Source organism: Saccopteryx leptura, chromosome 2, assembly GCF_036850995.1.
Source record: "Saccopteryx leptura isolate mSacLep1 chromosome 2, mSacLep1_pri_phased_curated, whole genome shotgun sequence".
In the NCBI taxonomy this organism is placed as follows: domain Eukaryota; kingdom Metazoa; phylum Chordata; class Mammalia; order Chiroptera; family Emballonuridae; genus Saccopteryx; species Saccopteryx leptura.
In genome coordinates this window covers 308,105,107-308,130,873 of record NC_089504.1, presented here as the reverse complement: position 1 = coordinate 308,130,873, position 25,767 = coordinate 308,105,107, and the positions used below count along the sequence as shown (strand labels likewise).

The 25,767-nt window shown below is 38.5% G+C and overlaps 1 protein-coding gene and 1 pseudogene across 5 annotated transcripts in view; both read right to left on the bottom strand.

Annotated features, from left to right (window-relative positions):
- Positions 1–4,383: 4,383 nt before the first annotated feature.
- Positions 4,384–25,767, bottom strand: part of MKLN1 (muskelin 1) — a 324,611-nt gene continuing 303,227 nt past the window's right edge. For all 5 annotated transcript variants that reach the window (XM_066362718.1, XM_066362717.1, XM_066362716.1 and 2 more), the window contains 3 exons: positions 20,331–20,433; positions 14,723–14,777; positions 4,384–10,071 (listed from right to left, as the gene is read on the bottom strand). In XM_066362718.1, the coding sequence (XP_066218815.1) occupies positions 9,950–10,071; positions 14,723–14,777; positions 20,331–20,433 (280 nt within the window). In that variant the 3' untranslated portion in view covers positions 4,384–9,949. The remainder of the gene's footprint in view (positions 10,072–14,722; positions 14,778–20,330; positions 20,434–25,767) is intronic.
- LOC136393535 (GTP-binding nuclear protein Ran-like) lies at positions 23,518–24,163 on the bottom strand (annotated as a pseudogene).

Sequence of the window (25,767 nt, the reverse complement as noted above, 5' to 3'; positions counted from 1 at the left end):
CTATTATAATTAACACTAGCGATGAACACCACAATAGCTAGCATTTTTCAAGGGCCCTGGCATCGTACGGGGCATTCTTAAGAAGTCAATGGAATCCTGGCAAAAAGGATCTGCCAACATTTACTTAAGACATGAGAAAGTGAGGCAGAGAAGTTGAGACTGCCCAGTGCTACAAGGAAGTCGCTGGTGGGTCTGGAAATAAGCCCCGGATTGCTGACACCTGCCTTGGGCTACATTATACACAACAGAAACTGTCACGTGTCCGAATCTCCCCTCGTGCGGGGTGCCAGCCATCAGGATTTATTAGCACAGCAGTGGGCAGGCCACCTCTACCTAGCACGTTTCCATCTTCCCCAGAAGAATGTTTCAAGGAGATGTAACTGATGGCCTTTGCTTTTCCTGCATGAGAGCCTGGGGGAGGAATGTCCCATGACCATTAGTGATTGGTCAGTTCCCAGTACTGTCCTGTGCTGCCCTGTCCCCATACCACAGAAAGCCCAAGGTTTCCTCTCTGGAAAATGTGGCATGACCTATGTGGAGTTAAAGGAAAGAAGAAGTGTAACCAACTAGTATGTAAGCCTATGCCAGGACTGACAGGCTCCAGGGTCCCATCAGTTAGCCTTCCACACTCTACCTTCAAAATGTGGTTAGTGGGGGGAAAAAATAAAAAAACAACACTGCCTTAGTTGACAGGAAATTTTTTTCAGATTTCTTGTCCACTTGCATAAACCAGACAAAACAGGGCTGGTCATGGACATAGATAAAACATTTTATGAATAAACCTGGGTTCCCTAACTATAAAAACTCCTCCATAAACTGTGAGGTCCGCGGAAAAGGCCCTTCTGAAGCACTGCACATCCTTTTCTGTCTTTGGGAGCCCGAAAAAAACATTTTTGAGGAAAAAAATATATGTAACAACTACAAAGTACATAAACATTTTAAAAGTTGATTTCAAAAGCAGTCTTAGCAAATGAAAGACATCATGTAGTGTCTATATATAACTTTTTATTAAGAAAATGAACAAAATACATTCTTTCTCCATATGTACATTACATACAACAATTCTACAATTGCAATTGTTCAGCAGATCACTATTCACAAAGCAGTGTTGATAACACAGTCATCAAACCTGGGATCAGAAGATTACTTGTACGAAACAAACCCTACACTGTCCATACAGACTGAGCCAAAGCAAATGCGACCAGGGAGGAGCATGAAGGGAAGGGACAGGACAGACCGCAGAACACAACACAGCTCAACAATGGCCCAGAAGAGTAAAGATGTCGGAGAGATGGATGCCCGAAAAGCACCTGTTAAAAAGCGACAACCAGCTTGTGTCTGCTGTTCCAGAGTCACCCCATCTCCCATTTCTGATTCAGGACCTCAGGATACACCCTGAGCCCAAGAGGGTGAACAAGAGTGGACTCTGACAGGGGGTGCAGTTTTCTCCCCCCCACACAAAGGGGTCTCAAGTGTAACAGGCCTCCAAGTCCTTGCCAGTAAGCACAGAAACACGTATTGAAGAGACGCATATGCACGATTAAGGGAGCGCCTGGGTCAAGGGCTCCATATTTACACTTATGTCCATCCTGCCTGTTTTCCTTTTGCTTTGCTTTTCTCTGCTTTTCCTTTGGCCTTTGAAAAAAGTACCTCATCTTTTTGGGTATACATTTAATCACAGTCATATCAAAAGATACATCTGAACAGAAGAAGGCTCTTCATGGGTATGAATATGCTCCAAATGTCCGGACTGGTGCATAAAGAGCTTAAAAATGAGTCTCAGAGATGACATTTCCAATGACCTGAACAGGGCAGCTCCCTGCAGCTGCTGGGTAATATCTTACATCCATAATTCAGGCTTAAAAGATGCAGAGGAACAGAATTACTCCCAGACCATCCGGAAAAGGGCAATGCTTAAATACTCTAAGGGTATGCACAAATACTTGCAGCTCTGTCCTCCACGTGTGGTAAACGACAATAAGAATGACAGTGTCAATTTTTTTGTTTAACTTTTCCTGACTTTTATTTACCATGTTGTGTAACCGAAGTCAGGAAAAATAAAATGAGTCTCATTAGTTAATATACAGTGGTTTTCCTTCTTTACACGTAGTTATTTCCTAAATTTCTATAATAAATATTTTAATAATTGCAAACATCAATAAATGTTATTTAAAGCCTCAAAAAAGATAGTTAACACTTTCCAACTTTGAGAGGAGCAGGGGGCTGCAATATAGTATTTCCCATACAGGAGATGTGGTGATGAGGACAAGGGGCCATCTGTCCCCAGCCTTGATGAGCAGACCTGGAAAGAGCAATTCTATGGCTATGGGCGGGGCTGTATCTTCCTTCTTGATCCGATTTCCAGTCCAACTTTGGTTTTGAGGATCTATAGCTGGAGGGATCTTAATTTCTGGCCATTATGTACTTCTAAGTTATAAAAGTAAAAGAGTTCACTTAAACACATTCCAGCATACATTTCAAAACACGGAATATTATCTGTTACCAAGATGAAGACCAAGACAAGAAAAGGAGGTCCCCATCTCAGCTTTCCTGTGCTGCTCTTTTGAGACTGCAGACTCAACTATACAAAGATTGTGCAGTGGGAGTAGGGAAATCTCTTTAAAAGAAAAATAGAGACAGCTGACCCTTGAACAATGTAGGGCAGGGCCCTGAACTCCTGCGCAGTTGCAGATCCATGTATAACTTTTGACTCCTCCAAACTTAACTACTAATAGCCTACTGCTGACTAGCAGCCTTACCAATAACATGCAGTTGACTGACTAATACATATTTTGTATGTTATATGCAAACACACTGTGTTCTTACAATAAAGTAAGCTAGAGAAAAGAAAATGTTACAAAAATTATAAGGAAGAAAAGATTTATTTATACTATTTATTGAAAAAAATCCACATATAAGTAGACCCGCGCAGTTCAAACCTGTGTTGTTCAAGGGTCAACTGTATGTACATCTATTCATAAAGGAATCTGCTCATAGAAATACATATTGTTTTGCAAATTATAAAGGAAAATTAATATTCAACTATCTAATTTATACATTTCAAAAGACATTTCGCACAAGTCAAAAAAGCGAGCTGGCTTACGAAATAACACAATCACAGTATTTCTTGGCCAGGCTAACTGTAATGTTTAAGAAAGAAAGTCCTCTTTTATTTCTCTAAATGGTTGGTTTACAATTGAGGGAGAACATATTTTACAACTGGTTAGTCACCAAGTATTCAATAATATTTCTGGGAAAGGAAGGGGGGGAATCTCAAAAAGGAGACCACATACATGACTTTTAAAAATATGTATCTTCCCCAGAGACTACTCATTTAAACTTCTGGACTTGGATATCCTACTATCAAATTTGGGGCTGGGTAGACAACTACTTCAGTATCTCTTATAACTCTGTATTCAGTGCCTTTACAAGTATAGCTCGTGTATATGTAAATTAAGCTAAGCCTATAAAAGGTGAAAGCACCCTAGGATTTCCAGAGCGGGCGACTTATAAAGTGAAGCTGTTCATCTCAGCCCTCAGCACCCCTACCCCTTTCATCTCAAGGAGGTAAAGGCAGTGACGAGGGAACATGCTAGACAGGCGCTGCACACGCCTGATGGCATAGGGTACTGTTCTCTCTCGTTGCAAAATGAATCCCTAAGACTGCCTGCTGCAATGGGCTTGGACTGATTCTAGATACCTCCTTGAATTTAATTGATCACTTTATAGATGTGGAGGCAACCTAAAAAATTAACCAAAGTTATTAAAGACTTCTAATGTCAAGCCCAAAACTTATGTATTTCTTGGCCAAGTACAAGAAACAGAGACATTTGGGATTATGTATAACTAATTTATCATAGAACACGGAAACTAAATTGATGTCGGTTCAATTCTGTATGGGTTATGAGTTAAGCATGAAATGACAATTTTTTTTCTTATTTGAAGGGTAAGAAAACAAACACCAACCAAATGACACTGGCTAAACTGAACAAAGGCTTTCTTGAGATTTGTTAACAAAGGAGAAAAATAAAGCTCGAAATTGGCTACTTGAGCAACTCTTAAATCATGCACACAGACCTGTTTAGTGTATCAACACAGTGTTTTCCCTTCCTGCCAATTAATTTGGCATTCATTAAGCACTGAATGAAAGTGAAGAATGATGATCTCCTCAGGCAGACAGCTCAGAGACCCGCACGCACTTCTGTGACAGCTAGCGACCCAGATGGCGCCGAGCTGTGCGGCAGCAAGAGCTTCAAACTGATGAAAGCATGTCCCGCGGGAGCCCAGAGCTGCATGTTCAAGTGTTTTACTGCTGGCTTTCACTCTGGATCCTTATTAGGAAATAGCAGGACATAAGAACCTGCGCACCTACTTTAAGCTCTAGCAGAGGTCCCCAAACTTTTTACACAGGGGGCCAGTTCACTGTCCCTGTCCCTCAGACCGTTGGAGGGCCGCCACATACAATGGTCCTCTCACTGATCACCAATGAAAGAGGTGCCCCTTCCGGAAGTGCGGCAGGGGGCCGCATGCGGCCTGTGGGCCATAGTTTGGGGATGCCTGCCTAGAGCCTACTACAGGGGTTTTTCTGTTTCATGATCTCTACCAGCTACTTGGGAGAAGATAGGAAAAGAAACTAGCTAAGAAATGCTGCTTTCTAAAGACTGGTCAGAATGACTGAGCGTTGATACCCTTCTAAGTCTTCCTTCCAGCATCACGTTAATAAAATCAATTCAGGGTTCAAAGGATGGGTTTTCTTTTTTCTTTCTGAGCTTTGTTCTTCATTTAGATTTGTGGACCTTCAAATCCATAAGGCAAAAGACATTTCCTGTTTCCTTTTCTATCACATCCTCATTCTCCTCTCTAGCTCTGTTCCTGAGGCTCATTATCTCCAAGTGAAAATGCCAAAGACAGGCAAATTAGGACACTGCACACAAATGTTTAATCATTCATTAGGATGGTGTGAACAGACAAAAAGACAAATTATTTCACAATTATAAGTGATATCTTACAAATGGTCTACTTCCCTGCCAAATGTTCCCCCTATGTCTGCTGTTGACCCTATAGCTCTCGGATAACATCCACGTAACATTTGGTCTTAAATCAGGCCAGGCAGTGTTTGAGGACATGAAAGAATATTTGCAAACTTTATTTCCAAATAATGACTAATGTGAAAGATAAACTAGAACCACCCTTTGGTCCCAGTGTTTTACACTCTGAATTGAGATTCCTAGTTCAAGATATATAACTTTAGAGTTGTACGTAGCAGAAAGAGACACACGGTATACAGTTTCCGACAAGGGCAGCTCTCTCTGCAGCACTGAAAATCTGATCCGCTGTAACCTTTAACGACTCCTTAAGGGCTACAGAATCTATTGCCAGAGGATTTTATCATTGGCTATGACTCGGAATAAGATTTAGTCATTTGGTATTTGAGCTCAATTCACATTGCTGAGGGGAAGAGACATTTATAAGCCTGCATTATTTTTTTTTAAGAAAAAAATAAATACCAGTCATTTCATGGCAATCAAAGCTATTCCCTATGCTCAATTATATTAGAAATGAAAAACCAATTCTTAACACAAATTCCAACTTCAGCAGAAAACCACTGCTACTCGGAGGAGTGGGGAATAGGGGAAGAAAGGCAAAAAAGTACAAAAAAAGAAAAGACAATAGGCAAATGGAAATGCCAGTAATGTGCCAAATTGCGTAACTCTGCAATGAAACTTGTGCCTTATCAGTGACTGTGACCAACTTCCTCGTGCCAGGAAGGGAAGCCCATACCAGCTCGCCCATTAAAGCTGCCACACCCATGTTACTATCCCCCATTAAAAAACGACCAGTCTTTGTACAGTAGATCTGAACATGATTAATTCTTTAACAATGTATAATTTTTAATTTCACTATTTTGTTGTCATAAACAAGGATGAGAGCATGATGCCTCAGACAACCCAGAAAGTCCAGGGCTACAGCAGGTCAGAATGAAGTCAGAAACACAATGAAAATTCATTTGCAGTATTTGGTGGGCAGAAGGAAATCAAAGTTAAAATTATATGTAAATAAAATCTCTAAGATAGCACTTTTTGAGAAAAATAAAAAGAGCATTTGGTAAAGAAATCTATGAACTGCCATGAGTCCTTCCCAGCAAACAAGGCACTACCGCTCAGCTGATCTCATGGCTCCTACTTATCCCAGCAAACCTGGGCACTTCCGCCTTCAACGGACACGCCTGCACACTAAACCCTTTAAACAACTAAGTCATTTCGGCATGAATACTAATCATATGGAGATACAGGCCACAGTCAAAACCCACAAAAGAATGTTATCTAATAAGGAATTCAAAAATCTTTGAGTGAAAGAGCCCAAAGATCCAATCTGCAAGTACTGTCATATACAGACCCTCTATGATACCTCTCCAGTAACTAGAAGCCTTTTCTGAGGAAGTCTGAACATCCCAGATCCAGGCTATTTTAAGAAGTTATGGCTAGATGACCTTGTTACAGTAAACCTTGTAACAATCCCTCGGTCTCCAGAGAAATTACTTCAAACTGCAGTTCTCACTTGCTTTACAACATTCAACCAGATCAAGAATTATTAACACATTCACTTAGGAAATAATCAATAACCCACAATTACCCACTGAATTTAATACGGTGGTAACAATAATTGTAGGGTAACTTCTCAAGTAATTACCATGAAACTGCATATAATTCAGAGAATAAAATGAGGAACATACCCCGTTCTAAGTGCTTTTTCATCCGTTAAGCATCATTCTCCATCTCTCTCTACAGGATTAAGTGCCTCAAACTAGCTGCTGTTTGTAGGTTAGACTTTAAAACTGTTTTATTACACGAAGCTGTCACTGTGTCTAAATAGCACTTATAAGGCAGAGGTGAAAAGACCCACTGGAAGGGAAGCTAGCAACCACTTACAGTCAATACATGTATTTCCCCCAATAGGTTTACAATCTTAAACTAATCACTGAGCTCCAAACGCAACAAGCCTGTCAATGACTAAACCAAAGAATTAACTATCTAATGTTGTCTATCAGTTTTTACTTATTAGACAAGAGGCCAGTTTTAGTATAAATAAAAACCAGGTTTAAAAAGATGATCTTGCCAAAGGTTAATACTGTCAGCTTTAGCATAGTTAGGCACCCAAGTCTAAATTCCTTGTGTGAATAAGAGATTAATACACTAGAATTAATCAAGCTGGCCACATGAGGTCTCTGTCATTCCACCAAATGCAAATATATTTTAGAAGTGCCTTGTAAAGCAGGTCATTTTTCATGAAGTACAAGCACTGAAGGTAATGTTAGGGACCTAGAGTTTACTTCAAGTTTAAAGAAGCTATTTCTAGTTTATTATTCTGGAATAATACATTCCACTGGAAAAAAGAGAAATGGAATGAAGATGAAGCTAGGCGTAATGAAACTGGGCAAACTATCCCACTCACCAGCACAAGCAGGTTTTTCAGTCTGAGATTCACTAAACTAGTAGTTCAGATTTTTTAAAGAGTAAAACATAATACTTGCTGTCTAAACAATGCATCTAAATACCAAATTAGATTATTTTAATTAAATATACTGCTGGAACCCTTGGAAATAAATGTAGTTCCTCATAGAATATATAAATAAGTTTCCATCAAAGACGCGAAATGGAAGCAATGTGTCCATCTGGGGCATGCTTATAATGCAGCCCTACATTCTCCCACAATCCTCACCAGCAGTGGAAAGCCCCACGGCACAATATCTGATTTACTTAGTCAATATTCACTTCAATACAGTCTCTCACCTAAGCAACACTAAATAGTTTGTTATGATTCAACACTATTTAAACACATTAATGAAAAAAAATCAGAAATAAAAAGTTCCACACCCAAATAAAGTGAGAAGAGATAAAATTAAAATAAGAGTATGTAAAAAGAAAACAAAACCAGAAAAACAAAAAACAGCTAGTACTGTTAGGGAAAAACAAGAACAAAAAGAATCAGAGGTCAGGAACTGAATTTCCTCCAAATATGGAGTCTAAATGAATGAAAAAAAATGACAAGGCACTATAAAAATAAATAGTGGAGGGCAATAGAATTTCATTTGGTTAATGTTTTTAAAGTGCCAGAATTCACAGAGCAAAATTCGAGGTTTTAAATTTAGAAACTCTCATCAAGTTCAAGTTCTTCCCTATCAACCCTTTGATTTGTAATTGACTACTATATTAGTGACATTAATACTTTTTGTTCCTGACTGTCGTCACTCAGGGGAATCATTCCATGAAACTGTACAAGTCGTTGGTAAATTGCTCACCTACAGAGTCAATTGGTCATTCTAAACTATACAATCTGGTTCATACTAAATTATATAATGTATCTTTCACAAGGTAAGGTACAGATCTAATTGCTTAATAAATCACTGATTGCTTTGGGAAGCTTGGAAAGCTATGGAGCCCAAGATTCAAGCCTAGAACTACGAAAAATAGATTTCTGTCCATCCCCAAAAGAAGTGAGCCTGCGTAACACAGAGCGAGGACGGACCTCCAAGTCTCAGTCCTATGCATGAGACTTTTTGAAAGTGCAAGTCAAGTTCTTCTCTTTTTCTTTGGTGAGACCTAATCTTGCTACTCAGGGACATAGTGAATTCCGTAAAGTCATTCATTTTTGAGAACCACAGGGCTGAGGAACATTCATTACACTTAGTCTGCTCTAAGCATGGCAAGTGTCAGTTGCACACAGCATGCTTTTTGAGCACATGTAAGCGATGGCCAGGTGTGGGTTTCCTATACTGCATTCCATGGCACCTCATGGAAGAGTATCTGTATTTCCATCCCCCACAAACATGTGAAAAAACCCATCTGCACCCCCCTTTTTTTTAGTTTAATGAAAATGTACTTGTACCATTATTTTTCCTTTTCTTCATTAAAAAAAGCCTGATCTGTGTACTTACTGAAATGCCTGTCAGCCATTATTCTTTAACACACCAACATGCAGAAGCAGACGTCGGGGCCAATGTGTGTGGAAACAAACAAAAGCAGAGCTCTGGAGACCCACCTCCCAGATGAAAACACTGTAAATCGATAGCACAAGGAAGCCCAGCTCTGCACAGCTCCACCAGAGGAAAAGCCATTTTCTTCCAAGATACCAGTGAACTTAATAATCATTCCTAGAATCCTCCTGCTGATAACTTTTATAATGGCTCTAAAGGTTCGGAACCATATACTCCTCAGCTTAAGGTTTCTGTGACTCAAAGCTATTATAATATCCACTACAGAAATACTATATACCAATCTCAGATCAGTACCTGGACCAAACTTGGGTTTCATTTCTTAGTTCTATGACAAGAAGCATAAACTAAGCCCTGTTTCTCCTATTGCTGAATGTAATACAAGACTCTAGTCAACGAAGACACACGTGTATCACTTTAACATACATCAATTGCCCTACAGAACTATAGGCGGTTAAGAATGAAGCCAAGAGGTAAACAGGTGACAACCCTCACAAGCAGCTGCGTGACTGATGCGAGGTCAAGTGAAATGGGGAAGGAGGAGAAAGAGGAAAGGCCAAACAACCCAACAATACAATCCTAACTCTTGTAGCACTGAGTCTGTTAATAGTGCTTACTTGCCCTAATTTTATAAAAATGAAATAAAAATCAGGAAAGGGTAAACTACCTGATTATTATTTTTTATACTCATTAATTCTTAAAAGTTAAAGTAAAAAATATATATATTTAAATGGAAAGTATACCAGTTTCACTTTATTATTAACCTAATGGAGGAATGGGATGAGGAAAACGGGGTTGAGGTCAGGTATGAAGAAAGAGGGTTAGAACTTGCGACGGTAAAGACCCTTCCAAATTCTGGTGCAGTCCTCAGTCACTGCAGCCTAACTGTCTCAAAGCCGACACCCAGCACACTGAAAGCAGACTCCAGTTCTCCGTTTCCGTCCAGTGACTCTTCGGTTACAGAGTGATGAGGTCTACCAGGTTGCCTTTAGGAGGAGTCATGCTGTCAGGAAAGAAATTTACTAAGGTGTCAAAGAGTTGAGTTCTTTGAGCATAGGTGTGATCCACATCTGAAAAGCCTGGTGAAGGAGAGACACAAAGAAATTAACCCGTTGTGTTTAAAACTCAGCATGTAACAGAAAAGCCAGTTCAGAAAAGCATAATGTACAGTGGAAAAACCAAAACCCAAACAGGCACTAAAACCAGAGACATGTGTCCTGGTCCCGGTTCTGACTACCCAGCAGTGCTTTAAACACATCGATGGAAGAGCCCAGACAACGGGCCCCGGAGTAATACTGAGTTCTCCCCTGCTCCCTGTGAGCATTTTCCTCTGCTCTCAAGCCCACTGAGAGTGTTTCACTCCTTTGCTGACTTGGAGTGTGTACTCATGGATCCTTTTCTTGTTCAGTGTTACATTCATTACCGTCATTACTCATTTTAATATTGATGTGGTCCCAGATTTGCGGAGTGAGAGCTCTGTTGAGGCCTGTCGTTTGAAATATCCCTGTCGTTTGTATCTAATGAAGTAATACCATTTTCATGAAATCATATGATTTAGGAGGGAAGGAAACACTGAGTTGTTAACTGTGTGCTGGGTACTTGTTTGACTGCACTTCGCTGTCACAAAAACAATGTAGTAGTTATCATAAACTCCACTTTCAGATGGGAAAACTTCGGGAAGTGCTTATAATTCAGTGTCCTGGTGACTTATAGAATATAACTGCTGCAGAGAACCAGAATCAGCTGTATCTGTGTGTCTGTGTATATAGTTGTGTTTGTGCAAGGATCTGTCAGCGATCGAGGAAAGCTGTTCAAGGAGAATCTTAAGTATGATCTGCAGTCAAGTTGTTTTTTTAAAGAAATATATTAAAGAAGGGCAGGGCACTAGGAAACTCATCAACAGTGACATGACTACTTACGTATCAGAGCTAGGACAAAAAAAAGTACTAATTCGAAATTTCATGTTTCATCCTAATCACTGTTTCTCTCAGTTAATTTTCACCATAAAATGAAGTGAGGAACTCATCACTCAGAGTTCAATGAAAGGTAGGATAGTAGTTTAGGAAATGAGCTATGAACCCATACCTTAGTATGTAGTCTGAATCCTGGTTTTGCCACTCCCTAGCCCCATTACTAGACAAGTTAGTTTAGCCTTTCTCTGTCCTAGTTTCTTCGTATATAAAAGGGAATTAAAATAGTAGCTACTATCATAGGGTTACTATGAAGAATAAATGAGTTATGACATGTAAAGTGTTTAGAATAGCACTTGACCCCACAGTAAGTGCTCAATGAACATTAGCTATGACTTTATCACTATTACCATGACAGAAGACAATGACTGCTCTAAAAAGAAAGTGATCTACTAGAAATATATTTTTAAATTAACATCCTATACAGACTAGGTAGCTTTTCCTATTTATGGTAAAGTAGTAGTATCAAAAATTCTCATTTTGTCTCAGATGCAAGTGTCTTTATTTATATTTCTTATTCCTAATAAGAAACATAGTATTATATAAACAGCACCTGTAAACATGTGAGCTACAGACAGGAGGCTGAAGAAAAGCATCTTGCTGAAATCTAAATTTGGTGGCCTAGAAGGACATATAGCAAAGTCTGTGAAATTGTTAAGAAACCTAATCACAAGTCCCACAGTGCTAGGCAAAAAGCACTACTTGAGGTATAAACGCTTTTAAATATTTATCTGAATTCATACTTGCACACCATACGCAGACTGTAAAACTTATAAAGAGGTTTTGGAGACCAAAAAAGGTAGTATGTTCTATAGATCAGATTTCTCCCATTTGATACATGCCTTGCTGAAAACACACTTAACAGATCCAAAACTTTCTGGAAACAAAATATGGCTCTTAAAATTAGCAAAATGTCTGAGTTCAAGCTTAAATATGCCCACGCTACCAGAAACTCTAAACTAAAGATCTCTAGAGATTATTCTTCTCTGAAGTAATTTTTCAAACTAAGATAATGCCAGCTACTTATAAATCATTATCTTTCTAATTCTTTACATTATGCATAACATTAACAATACTTTTATTTAATTCTAAGAAGCTGAGGTAAACTGGATTAATTTTGAAGGGAGTCAGAAAGTTAGGCTGAGGCAAATTTTTTTCTTAAAGAATTTAGAAAATGAACATTCGGTTTATCTCTTCATTAAAGAGGTATACAACTATACATGAAATAACCCATTTGAGTTCAACTCTGTGTGGAGTAAGGTAAAACAATCTGACAGAAAATGAATAAGAACAAAAACCAGGAACTCTAAATAGGCATGAAACTTACAAAAGGAGTTAATAACAATAGTACCTTGAATTGAGCACTTACTGTTTTGAGGTTTTCTATAATTATTTTACTTAATTCTCTCAACAACTTGAGATAAATACCCTCATTACTTCCATTTTATAGATGAAGAAATTATTAAAATGTGACTTACTTAAGGTCACTTTTAAAAGCACTAAGTGACAGAGCTAATATCTAAACCTAGATCTTAACTCTGAAATACTGTATTATGTTTTCATCTCTTAATTACTAAACATTCTGCCTCCCTTCAGACAAAGTAGGAAACAAAACCCCACAGGAATTTTCCCTTTGTGTATTTTTTCTATTGTGTTTGTATTGTTCTCAGTGCATTTGAGGTTTGTTTGAAATCCAAGTAAAACAAACTGTTCCTGACAAAATATATTAGCTGGCAGTGAGAAGGGCAGAAACAGAAGAAAGGAGTTAAGCTAAAGGTAAAATATTTGCTGACAACAGCCTAACATATTTAAATGACTGCCAAGAAATTCTTGTTCTAAAGGCTAAATATAAGTCAGCCAGAAGCATTTTGGTGCTGCCCACCAATGAAGTAAAAATGATGGCTCTGGGCTGTGGCATCCACACATGACAAGGCACACATTCACTCAAACTGCATGTCTATGTGCCAGGCTCCCAATTCATGTATCACTAAATCTGTTTAAAATGATAAAATTCAAAAGAGTATGAACTTTCTAAAATAATGCTTGTACCTCGACTTTCCATCACAGGGTTTAGATTTCTAACAGCCTGAAAATATTCTTTTTAAAAGCCCTTTTATGTATTCCACTGCATGGAATAGTTACGAACAATTGTCTAAATTTTTAGAAGAACCTACTGGAGCCGTGTCTGACAGCAGCTGACTGCTCAGTCTTGCCCTGGGGAACCCGACACATTCTGGAACCAGAACTCCCTAATGCAGTTGCCTTGATCAGTAGAGAATCCTAATTACTCGTTATGAAAAGAAAGGATAAGACCCCAAGGAGCAATGCTATTCTTTCTCCAGCCCAGTAAAAAATATTAGAATTTTATATATATAAAAATACATATAAATGGTCTTTTTTTCTTTGAGGTATGTCTCACCTTTACGAGACAAAAGGACAAACAATAAAGAAATTAAAATGATACCCTACAGTGTTATTTTATTCCAGAGATAAAGAATAGTATTTGTATTACATACACTAGAAAATTTCAATACTGTTGCTCAACTCTAAGGCACATAATAATAGCCTTGGTATCAATGAGATTAATATGGACTCCTCATGTGACCACATCTATAATGACAAGAGCTGGAAATCCCCATACTTCAAAAGGTTACTTACTGCCTTGTTGAAAAGTGAAGCCTTGATAATGACTGACCCTAACAAAATGATCCTTGAAATTTCACCTGACTACAACTCTGGGTTCTGAAATTTCTACAAATTCCCCAATTTACTACAATCTAGTTTACTTTAATAATTTATTAAAATTAAATTAGAGTAGCCCTAAATGAAGTTAATGACTAATGTTTCTTTAAGAAACACTTGAGGCCCTGGCCGGTTAGCTCAGTGGTAGAGCGTCGGCCTGGCGTGGAGTCCCGGGTTCGATTCCCAGCCAGGGCACACAGGAGAAGCGCCCATCTGCTTCTCCACCCCTCCCCCTCTTCTTCCTCTCTGTCTCTCTCTTCCCCTCCCACAGCCAAGGCTCCATTGGAGCAAAGTTGGCCTGGGCGCTGGGAATGGCTCTATGGCCTCTGCATCAGGCGCTAGAATGGCTCTGGTTACAACAGAGCAACGCCCCAGATGGGCAGAGCATTGCCCCTGGTGGGCATGCCGGGTGGATCCCAGCTGGGCGCATGCGGGAGTCTGTCTGACTGCCTCCCCGTTTCCAACTTCAGAAAAATACAAAAAAAAAAAAAAAAAAAAGAAACAGGAGTTTCAAGTAGAACTTGTCCTGAACAATTAAGATACCAGCATACAAAAAATTCCCATTGTCAGGAAAGAGATAATTCATTTTCTCTGCACGCAAAGGATTTATTTTATTGCCTACTCCACCACTACTGTGTTGACACCACACAACTCCACAAAGAACAAACTGAGAGGAAAAATTATTCAACCAACAAGTGTTATCTCCTAGCCAAGTACATCAGTAATACAGCCTGCATTCCAAAATAGTGCTATACAAGTTAATTTTGATCATGCTTCTATTGACATGTTTGCATAATAATGAAGCATTTGGCATAACAGGAAAAGCAAACTGATTTATGAGCTGATGATGACTGATACTTGAAAAATAACCCTTGTAGCAGTGATTAAAAATTTTGCATTGAAACTTGCTCCATTGTTTAGATGAACATCTCATCTGATGTTTCATTTAAAAGAAACCCAAATCCAACCTCCCCAATGCTAGGGCATCCAGCTGAATATACTACACTGGAATACTTACCTAGAGCTGTAAAATCTGAACCAGATTTGAATAGAGCTGAAGCAAGGAGCTGAAACTGTAAAAGAAAAACAGAAGCAAATGATCTGGGTAAGCACATTAAAGAAAAACAAGTTTTCTACTTTTGACCATTCATTAGCCACTGTATATGTCTCTGCACTGAAATCTATTTACTGAATAGTGGCAAGAACACCACATTTAGATGAAAGAATACGCTGACTTTTCTACTGGATGGCTCAGCATTTTCCAAATACTGGACCAAGTCCTGGAATTATTTTATTTTAAAAATTTATTGAAATACATATTTATTAACAAACAACTGGTCAACCGAAATAACGAAGAAAATTATTCATTAAGGAGTCTATCACATATGGATAGATTGGGGCCCTCAACAGTTACCGAATTCTTAGTACATATGCATTCTCATTTCAAAAATAAATACATGCTACAGTAAAATGCCTGTCTCGCTGTGTAACTCACACTCTGAGGGAAAAAATAGCATAATTATTATGAATAGGCTATTCCTAAATTGCCAGTTAGAGTGGGATTCCAAGATCATGTACAATTACATTGTTACATAATTATGAAGGCTCAAAGGCCTTTTTCACACTGACATGACATTATAAATACTGATTAGATTTTCAGGCTAGTCAGTTAGTTTAAAACAGACACAGCAACTGAACAATGACAAAATAAAATAAGACAAAACTGGTAATTTAACAAATTGGTAATAAAAACTACAGGAGAACTATTTATATTTGTCTTGAATGAGGATACTGGGAAACAGGCAAGTTGAAGGAGAGAAGAACTGGCCAGTGAGCAGAGTCTCAATGGAGTTACGTGGCACATCACAAGGCTTGAGCAGCTGATACCTCTGATTCTTCAGGATGTATTTTAAAATTTCAGGTATCAAACCACACAAATATTTTTCATAGATGCCCTTTTATGAGATTTAGAAAATTTCCTTTTATTTCTAGTTTGCTAAGAATTTTTATCATGACTGGGTTTTAAATTTGTCAACTGCTCCTTCACTAATTGAGACAATCAATGGTTTTTCACTTTCATCCTGTCAATGTGGTGAATGACTGATGTTCAAATGTGAAACCTACCTGTATTCCTAGGATAAACCCCCACTTGGTCAATGTGCAGTAACCTTTTCATATATTAGCTAAAATTTTTTAAGAATTTTGCATCTACATTCATAAGGGGTATTGGTGTGTAAATTTTTTGCTTGTAATATATTTGTTGGGTTTTAATATCAGTTAAGCTGCTTCATAAAAGAATATTAGAAAAGTGTTCTGTCTTCCTCTGGTTTCTGAGAGTCTATGTGTAAAACTGGTGTTTTTCGTAACTTAGTTGATAGAATTTACTGATAGAACCACTGAGGTACAGAGTTTTCATTGTTAGAAAATTTTCAATTACTAATTCGATCTCTGTAATTGACATGGGTTCCTTAATATTTTCTAATTCTTCTTGTATGTGCTTTGTGTCTTTTAAGGAACTTGTCCATTTCATCAAGTTGCTGAATTTGCTGACAAAGTTATTCATAATATTTCCTTATACCTTTTCATGTATGTAGGGTACATACTGATTTCATATATGTAGGGTATGTACTGATTTCATGTTTGTAGGGTATGTACTGATTTCATGTTTGTAGGGTATGTACTGATTTCATGTGTGTAGGGTATGTACTGATTTCTCCTTTTCATTTGTTATATTGATCATTTATGTCTTGCTTTATTTTCCTGATAAGTCTTTCCAGGGTTACCGATTTTATTCACCTTTTCAAAAAACCAACATTTCACTTTTTAAATCTTTTCTATTGTTTATCCCTATTTCACTAATTTCCTATCTTCTACTTATTTGAGGGTTAATATACTTCTCTTTTCTAAAGTCTAAGGTTTGTTGGCTCTCCATACAGAATGATGGGAAGAAAAGTGTCACCTAAGTAATGTGGTAACAGGTGGAAGTGATATGTACAGACCTAGGACTTTAACAGGTACCAGTGATAGTATGTATAATGTCTGAATAAATCCAGACCTCTTTTCCAAACTCAGACTTGAATATCCAACTCTCACTTCAACATCTCAAGCTGGCTGTTTCATAAACATTTCAAATTGAACACATCCAACAATAAACTCCTGATCCCAGTCGGAAGTGCCCCACCCATCACTACAAACCAGGTCTACTCAGAGCCTTCTCATTTGGTTGATAATAACTATCTGCTCAGGTCAAAATCTTGGGAATCATTTCTTTCATCCATCATAAAATTGTTAGTTCTACCTTTAATTGTACTCAGAAGCCAATCTATCTCACTTCTCCTATTTCTACTACCACTACTTGGGTCTGAGCTCCAGTAACTCCTTGCTTAGATTTCTACAATCTGCCTCCTAGGTCTCTGCCTGAATCTTCATTCTCCCTCTTTAGTCTATTCTCAATACAATAGTCAGTGACCTAATTAGAACATAAAGCAGATCGTACCACTGCTCTGCACAATATCCTGAACTAGTTCCTTATTCATTCAGAGTAAAAGCCTAAGTCTTAGCAAAGTCTTACTAAATCATTCACAATCCAATCTCCAATCCCTGCTCTTACCTCTCCGACCTCATCTTTAACTGCTCTTACCCATCTCACCTCTACTCCAGCCATATGGCCTCCTTGCTGTTCTCCTAAACAAAGCCAGAATGCACTAGGCCTTGGGTCTCTGTTCTAGCCCTCCGTCTGCCAGGAATTACCTTCCCTAAATTATTATCTTAGGTCATTTCTTCATATTATTCAAGTCTTTGTGAAAATCTCATTTCTAAATGAGGTCTATTATAATCATCCTATTTAATACTGCAATTGCCCACTTCTCATCCCTTATCATTAGAGAATCTTCTCTGGTAGAACTGATTTAGGCATCTTTTTCCCGGGCCTTTTCCTAGGAAAAATGTCATTTTCATAAGGTATAGTAAGCTCACCACTTAATACCTGCTCACCACTTTAATATCAGCTTTACTCTGATATTAAAACCCAACAAATATATTAAAAATTAGAACTCATGTTTAGAACTAATATAGAACCCATGTTCTGGAGACTGGCCAAAAGCAAAGAACCATTATTGGGTATATAAGAGTAGTCCACAACCATTTCCCCAGTAATAGGAAGACTAATGATCACCATCATGATAATGTCATCAACAAACACAATTTTACTTCTCCCTTTGAAATATGATAACTACCACCTAAAAAAAATAAAAATCTAAAACCACTTTTTGGTTGCTGATATAATAATTTAATACAGTGAAATTTTTATAAAACGTACATAGAGAACAAAAACGAGGGGGAAGTAATTAATAGCAATGAGGCCTTTTGTGATAAGTGAAATTAAAAGTGAAGATCTTATATCTTACTAAAAATACTATAAGTATATATATTGAAACTGTCACCAAGGGATTTCTTTCCCCATAATAAAATCCATTCACACATTTTTAAAAATTGATTTTAGAAAGAGGAAGGGAGAGAAGGAGAAAAAGACAGGAACATCAATCTATTCCTATACGTGCCCTGACTGGGGATTGGAACAGCGACCTCTGTGCTTCAGGATGATGCTCTAACCCACCAAGCTATCCAGACAGGGCAATCCATTCACACATTTTATTTTTATTTATTTATTTATTCATTTTAGAGAGGAGAGAGAGAGAGGGGGGAGAGACAGAGAGAGAGAAAGGGGGGAGGAGCTGGAAGCATCAACTCCCATATGTGCCTTGACCAGGCAAGCCCAGGGTTTCGAACCGGCGACCTCAGCATTTCCAGGTTGACGCTTTATCCACTGCACCACCACAGGTCAGGCCATTCACACATTTTTAAACAAAATAATAACCTTACAGACCATTAATTCTCAATATCAGGATGTTTTCAGCTTTGTTACACAAGAGCAGACAGAGGAAAGAAAATGCTAGGGTAGGTTATTGTTTTGAAAAAGTTCCTGAAGGATTCTGATGCTGACATAAACATGCCCAACATTCTACCTAAGTTCCACTATGGCTAAACAACTGGTAGAGAAAATTTTTAAGAAACAGAATGGAAATCTGTGGCATAAAAAATCATAATTTGAGACAAATAAGGAAAGGAGACAAGGAGACAAAGAGAAACCCACTACCCAAATTTTTTAAATTGCTCTGTTTGAATCTGAGATGCCTCCCTGTCCTGGTTTTCCCATTAGCTTAGCATTAAGAACAAACTGTCCATTTTCTTTGGCCTACTTGCAGCTCACAAAGCTGAAATTATTTACTTAGCAATATTTTGTTTTAGACTGGTTTTAAGAAATAAGAGAAAAATTAATGTTCCCAGGTTATAGCCATTTCAGACTATGGAGAAAACACATGGAAATCTATTCATAACTTCCAAATGCATGTTCTAATAACATGAACATTAATGGAATCTTTACAACTATGTTCAGTTATAAACGGTAACAGATTAAATCAAATATATTCTTCTTCTTGGCAAAACTGTGATAACTGCCCCTGTTTCAAACAGTATCATGAACTGACTGAGGCTCAAGGAAAGAGAACTGTCTCCCTTCAGGACGTTCTAAAGGTCCTGATGATTCTCCACCTAGTGAAGGCTTATGAGCAAGATGGAGACACAGGACCTATCTTCATAGTAGGCAACTAGGAAGAGTATCTCTGTTTTAGTGCCAAGGACAGTCAGGCTGTACTGTTCTTGAACCTGGTGCCTAAAAGTGACTCAATATTCAATCTGAAAACTGTCAATGCTGAACAGAGGAAAGCATTGCTTGGTGTTGCCATTATAAAGCCAAGGCAGAGCACCACCTAACAGGGAACCAGCATAAGTGCCAGAACTACATATAACCAGCACTGTTTCTATGAGCAGAAGGTAAAATGAACTGTGGTTCAGATGTTGCTAGATCACAAATAAGGACAGTTGGCAAAAGGAAAAAGTGACAAAAGGAATTTCAAAAGTTAGTAGGAAAACAGGCTGTAAAACCATGAAACTTGTTGCAAGTATACTCATACAAATAATATTAAACTTTCTGTTTCCATCTGTGTCATGTAACAAAAAAACTAAAAAATAATGATCTGCTACTAATTTCTCAAACATAGGGACTACTGATGAGTGAGGTCAGCAGCCTAGAGTCAAACTATCCTGCTGGAACATTCACAAGGCTACATATCAAGGTAGCAAGGACTCTACTACCAACCTCTCCTCACCTCCCTACAGAAAAGGGGAGTTTTCTTTTGTCTCTTAAATGGTCTTGAAGTATCAACAGAAAAGGCTATACTGAACCACTATGTAATCCTTGAGTAAAAGAAACATGGGACTATGGAAGTAAAAACTTCTATTTCCTTCTTAATACACAAAACTAATGGCCAAGTTAAAACTATACCTGAGAATCCTGTTCTAAACGAATCAAGGGTTTTTTGTGTGACCTGAATGTTATATCATGTAAAAATAAACGTAATCAATTTTTATTTCATCTGCTTTGTGCCCTTTTTAATGTTATTGGTGTCATACTTTCCTTTAAACATCTAAGAGCAGAATCAGCAAATAAAAGTTGGAAAGCCTTATTTTTAAAAAGCTCAATTTCTGAAGCTTATTACCACCTTTACCTCTTTTGTCTCTTCTGGGTCTGAGTGATCCACAGTTATATAAAGATCGTTTTGTAAATATTTCAGAGCACTAAGAGGATCCATCTGGGCCTTTTCTTCAAACCTAGAAAACATAAAGAAGAAGAAGAATTGTCTGGAGTTATAAGAAAGCATCAAAAATGTCTTTTAGATCTGAAGTGGGACATTCTGTCCATGAGGAGTTAGTGTGGATCTCTAAAAAAATCTGCATTAGGGAACCCAGAAACAAGAACACTGCCAGGCCAACAGGCAGATGCAGGATCCCTGAGATGTAATTTAGTGGTAATGCCATGTAGTCACAGGTAGCTGTGTTGCTAGAGAGTAGGTGAGAGAACTTCCTCCCCTACCCTTAAAACTGTAAGCTAAGATAAAATCAACCACAAAACACATCCAGTATTTTACATAAACTGCAAAAAAAAAAAAGCCAAATGTGTTTTATAAAAAACAAGTAGAGATAAAATAAATAAAAATACTTGGTTAGATCTGGGTAATACAATCCTCCCAACCCCCACTGGAGGTGCTTAACAGACACTTTAGAAACAGAAATGAGTACAGTTTATTTTAATAAGTATCATTAACAATGATTAGACATTTTTTTTTTTCTTAAGCTGGAAACGGGGAGAGACAGCCAGACAGACTCCCGCATGTGCCCGACCAGGATCCACCCGGCATGCCCACCAGGGGCGATGCTCTGCCCACCAGGGGGCATCGCTCTGCCGCAACCAGAGCCACTCTAGTGCCTGGGGCAGAGGCCAAGGAGCCATCCCCAGCGCCCGGGCCATCTTTGCTCCAATGGAGCCTTGGCTGCGGGAGGGGAAGAAAGAGACAGAGAGGAAGGAGGGGGTGGGGGGTGGAGAAGCAAATGGGCGCTTCTCCTATGTGCCCTGGCCGGGAATCGAACCTGGGTCCCCCGCATGCCAGGTCGACGCTCTACCGCTGAGCCAACCGGCCAGGGCCTGATTAGACATTTTTAATGCAAATATTTCCATGCCTCAGTCAATAACAATAACAGAACTGGAGCAACTTGTCAAACATTTGTCATGTGCTAGACACTGTGTCAGTATATATCACTTTGTCCTCACAATAACTCTAGGATGACGGTAAGTTTCACTGTCATTTAAAAAAAAAAACAGATGAGAAATTGAGGCCCCGAGAATGAAGTTGACCAAGATAAGAGCTAGAAGTGGGAGAAGCAGAATCTAACAGGTGTATCTGATTCCAAACCTAAAAAGCAAAGAATGAGTTCTCTTTAAAAAATGTCTGTTTAGGACTCTTTATATAAGTAACACAATGTCCTTTTGTTTTAGCATCATTATATGCAAATTTATTTATAATAAATTTGTACATTTTTCAAATGTACAGAGAGAAAAAAAGAAGACATTTAATTTCATTTGGGAAATGAAAATAATGAGCTTTTCACAGTGGAGTTCAGGCTGACAGCCTCAAAAATATCCCGTCTTTAGAGCTAATCTCAGTGATAGGGTTACTTGTTTTTAAGGCAGGAGAAAAGATTAGCAAAATATTACAGCTCTCGTTCACCAGACAGTTACATGATTGTCAGCCAGCCTTCCAACCCTCGAGGAGAGAGTTCCTTACGCAGAGGTCATGTTACTCGACCATCTTGTCCACAATGAATTAGACCAAATTTTGGCACCTGAGCCAAAAGCAACTGTCTCAAGCTTGATTAGTAGTTTATAAAGTGGCTTGGCAGAATTATTTCCAATAGAGATACTCTAAGAGACTAGGAATGTGAGATACACAGGACATGTGAGAGGCAGACAAAACACAGAAGGTAGTAGACAAGGGCATGAGATGATAGGTTCCGTCCTTTCCTTTCTTCCTTCCTATCAACTGAAGCGAGAGACTGTCTATCTATCTATCTATCTATCTATCTATCTATCTATCTATCTATCTATCTATCTATCAATGGTCTGTCATCTAACCTGTCTATGTATGTTATGAGGTTGAGGGAAAGCCAAATCAAGAGTAACCAGCAGAACATGAGAAGCAGAAAAAGACAGGCTCAATGATAAGAAATGCTACTACAGTAGCTCCTAGTTACTAGAATTGGTCCAGCATCCTAAACAATTCTCCACTGAGCCTCACTGTTCAAATGCCTTCCTTCCTGGATATTCTCACAATAAATTCTCTTTCAGTGAGGTCTCCTAAGTAGGTCTTTCTCCTCCACAACCTGAAGGAAACTGACTGAACACACCCACCCTCCTACAAAGTCCAGTAAAGAGAACAATTTTCCTGGAAGTTTTTTCTCTTGTTTTTCTAAGATTTTTATTTTTGACCTGAAAAAGTTTATCACTAGACTTGTGTTTGCATTCTAGAATTGTATTTCAGCCAACAATTCTGTCCTGTAAAAGGAACAGAAATTAACCCTGTTAAAATTTTTTTCTTTTCCCTTTTCTATCCCCTAATTGTCTACAAGTTTGAAAACTTGAATGTTATATAAAAAAAATAATAGTGGCACTTTATTTACTGAATCATGTGGCACCATTAAGAATCAAGAGATACTTTCTTGGCATACAATATACTTCTCTCCCTCCAAATTTATACTTTAATGAAACAGAATAAACAACTGTTTCCCATGAGAACAACAAAAATAGTAAGGCAGCCCAGCAGTGCAGGGGAGGTTTCTGTATAATGACCTGGTATCTAATTTAATATGAAATCTGAATTAAAAAGGTAAAGTGCATGTTCTACCCAATTCATAGAAAGCAACTTCTACCTGCTCTGCCTGCAATGTAATAATGTTCCTCAAACTCTATAATTCATCTAAGGGGTGGTGAAAAGAAGTCTATGTGGGTTTTTAAAAAAATATTCGAAATGCATCTTTATTCTGATTCTAAATGAAAGGAATGGGAATGAGTGACACAAGGCTTCACCCTGGAATACTGGGATGCAACTGCAGAAGTCTTAGAGTTGAAATTCAATAAGGAAACAACTGCGTTCCAAACAGTTAAATGTGCACGTCCAAAAAATGAAAGTATGGTTTAATCGCCACATTCATTCCAAAACCTATTCATCTCTTTCAGCACCCCAAGATCAAGCACAGGTTCCACTCAGCTCTGTATTAAGGTGGCAAACACGCTGCCCCACTGACATCACAGGACAGCTGCCATCAAACTAGACTCTGACGCCGGGCTCCAGCCTCCCCTTCTCACAAGTCGTCATCTTCACCCAGGAGCAGTGGTCTGAGCAACCTCTGGATTGTGCTCATACTGTGCTGCCCAAACCAAACCCATGACAACCTCTGGTGAGGCAAGAGCAGGCATGGTGACAAACTCCAGGTGAGGGTTTCCAATTAGTGTTCTAGCAAGCCAGAGGGAAGGCTTTTCAAGGTTGTGGTTCCTTTTGGCAAAAATGTCATAGTTCTGAAGAATCTTCTTTGGGTGAAAGAAGATTGATTTGGCCTTAACTTTCCTGTCTTCAATATCCACTCTGTTGTTACATAACACAATGGGGATGTTTTCACACACTTGTATCAGATCTCTATGCCAGTTAGGCACATTCTTGTAAGTAACTCTCAAAGTTACACCAAACATTATAATGGCACCCTGGGCTTGGATGTAAGAACCGTCGTCTCTCAGTCCACCAATTTCTCCAGGCCCACTGTGTCCCCCACGCTGAACACAGTCAGCCCTCTGTGGTATGGAACATGAGGGGATGGGCCTCAGCAGCCAGGGTGCTACACACTTCTCGAATTCACTGGTCCGATGGCGTTTCACAAATGCAGTTTTCCCAGTCCCATCATCACCAACCAATACAAATTCAAACTAAACTTGGGGCTTTCCATGGGCAGCCATGGCAATGTTACTTCCAGAAGCTTCTTAAGGCCCATCTGACTGAAAAAGTCTATGTTTTTACAAATGTCTAAGATGGACCTATTATTGTGATTTCAATTTAATGAACAAGATTCTTCAGATGCCCTAGAAGTCATCTTGACTGTTCTTTCTCTCGTATCTATATGAAATCCATCAAGTAATTCAGCCACTGCAACCTTCAAACAAAGTGTATGCAGAACCTTCCCATACTTTCTCGATCTCTTTTATGGAATATCTCTTCCTCTGCCTCAAATGGAGGCGGTCCTCGGATAATGCCCTACATCCCTCTGCTGTCCTCACTCTTCTGAGCAAGCTCCTTTTCCCCACTGATGACTCACACATGTCATTCAGCCCCCCCCCCCCCCTTTCCCCAAATGCAAACAGATGCTCTCCAGACCTTCAAGTGCACCAGACTGAACTACATTAACCTGGTGTTTCTGAGGCGGCCCCAGCTGTGTAAAAACAGCCATGAACTTTTACCCAGTTCTTCTAGAATAAAACCCAGAATTTCTTTAATTAAAAGCTAAATCTGATTGTGTTATTTTTCTACTTAAAAATCTTTCAATGCTGCCCTTCTACTTAGAGTAAAGCCAAAGGACTTTCCTGGTCTGCCCCCTTTTTCTCTGACCTTCTCTACCACTACAACCACCTCACTTCCACCACACTGTCCTCCTCAGTTTATTTCTCAATAATCCGGGCACCTTTTTAACCTCAGAGCCTTGTCTATTACCTATCTGGATCACTTATCCCCTTAAATATCGATATAATTCCTTCTCTCAAGTTTTTTAGGTCTCTACTCAAATGTCATCTTTACTTACTGGTCTACTCTAATATTCTTACTTAAAAATCACATCCCCAGGCACCTGTACAAAAATAGTTCTTAACCTGATTTAGTTTTTCACATAAGACTTACTATCTAACACATAAATTCCATATTATGTTTATTGTTAGATTTCCTTCAGTAAGAATGGAAACTTGGAGAGAGGAAGTCTTGTCTTCTTTACTGACATACCCTCAGAAACTAGGACCATGTCTAGCACAGTGGAAGTGCCCAATAAAAATTCTTAAGCGCATAGTTTGCACTGTTGTTTATAAAGACCATAATGTGGTTACTTTGGCCATTTTACACATTAGCAAAGTCATCTCCAGAAAGATTAGGTTAGAAGGCTTGCATTTCAATCCAAAGCTCAGGAATAACACTTTTTCTAATACAGCTATTAGCTATAAAACTAAAGGAAAAAAGTAATTAAAATCAGAAAAGAAGAGCATTGTGTTCCTTATTTTTATATTACTCTAATTGAAAATAATCTATATAAATGGATATACTATATAAAAGGGTTCCCCAGCGAGGACTTTTCTGGTTTAAGCTCTAAAATAAGCAGCACACTTTCTTTCCCAGAGCAGAAAATTTCAAATGTTGATTATTTACCCAACCAGACAAACTTGCAGCCTTTCACCTTCAGTCACTTTATTTCATGCCTTATTCTCATACTCACAACAGATTTTTAAAAGTGTAAATGATTTGTTACTGATCATTCTTTTACTGTTGACCCACTTTCATTCCTCATTTTATGCCTTTACTGGCG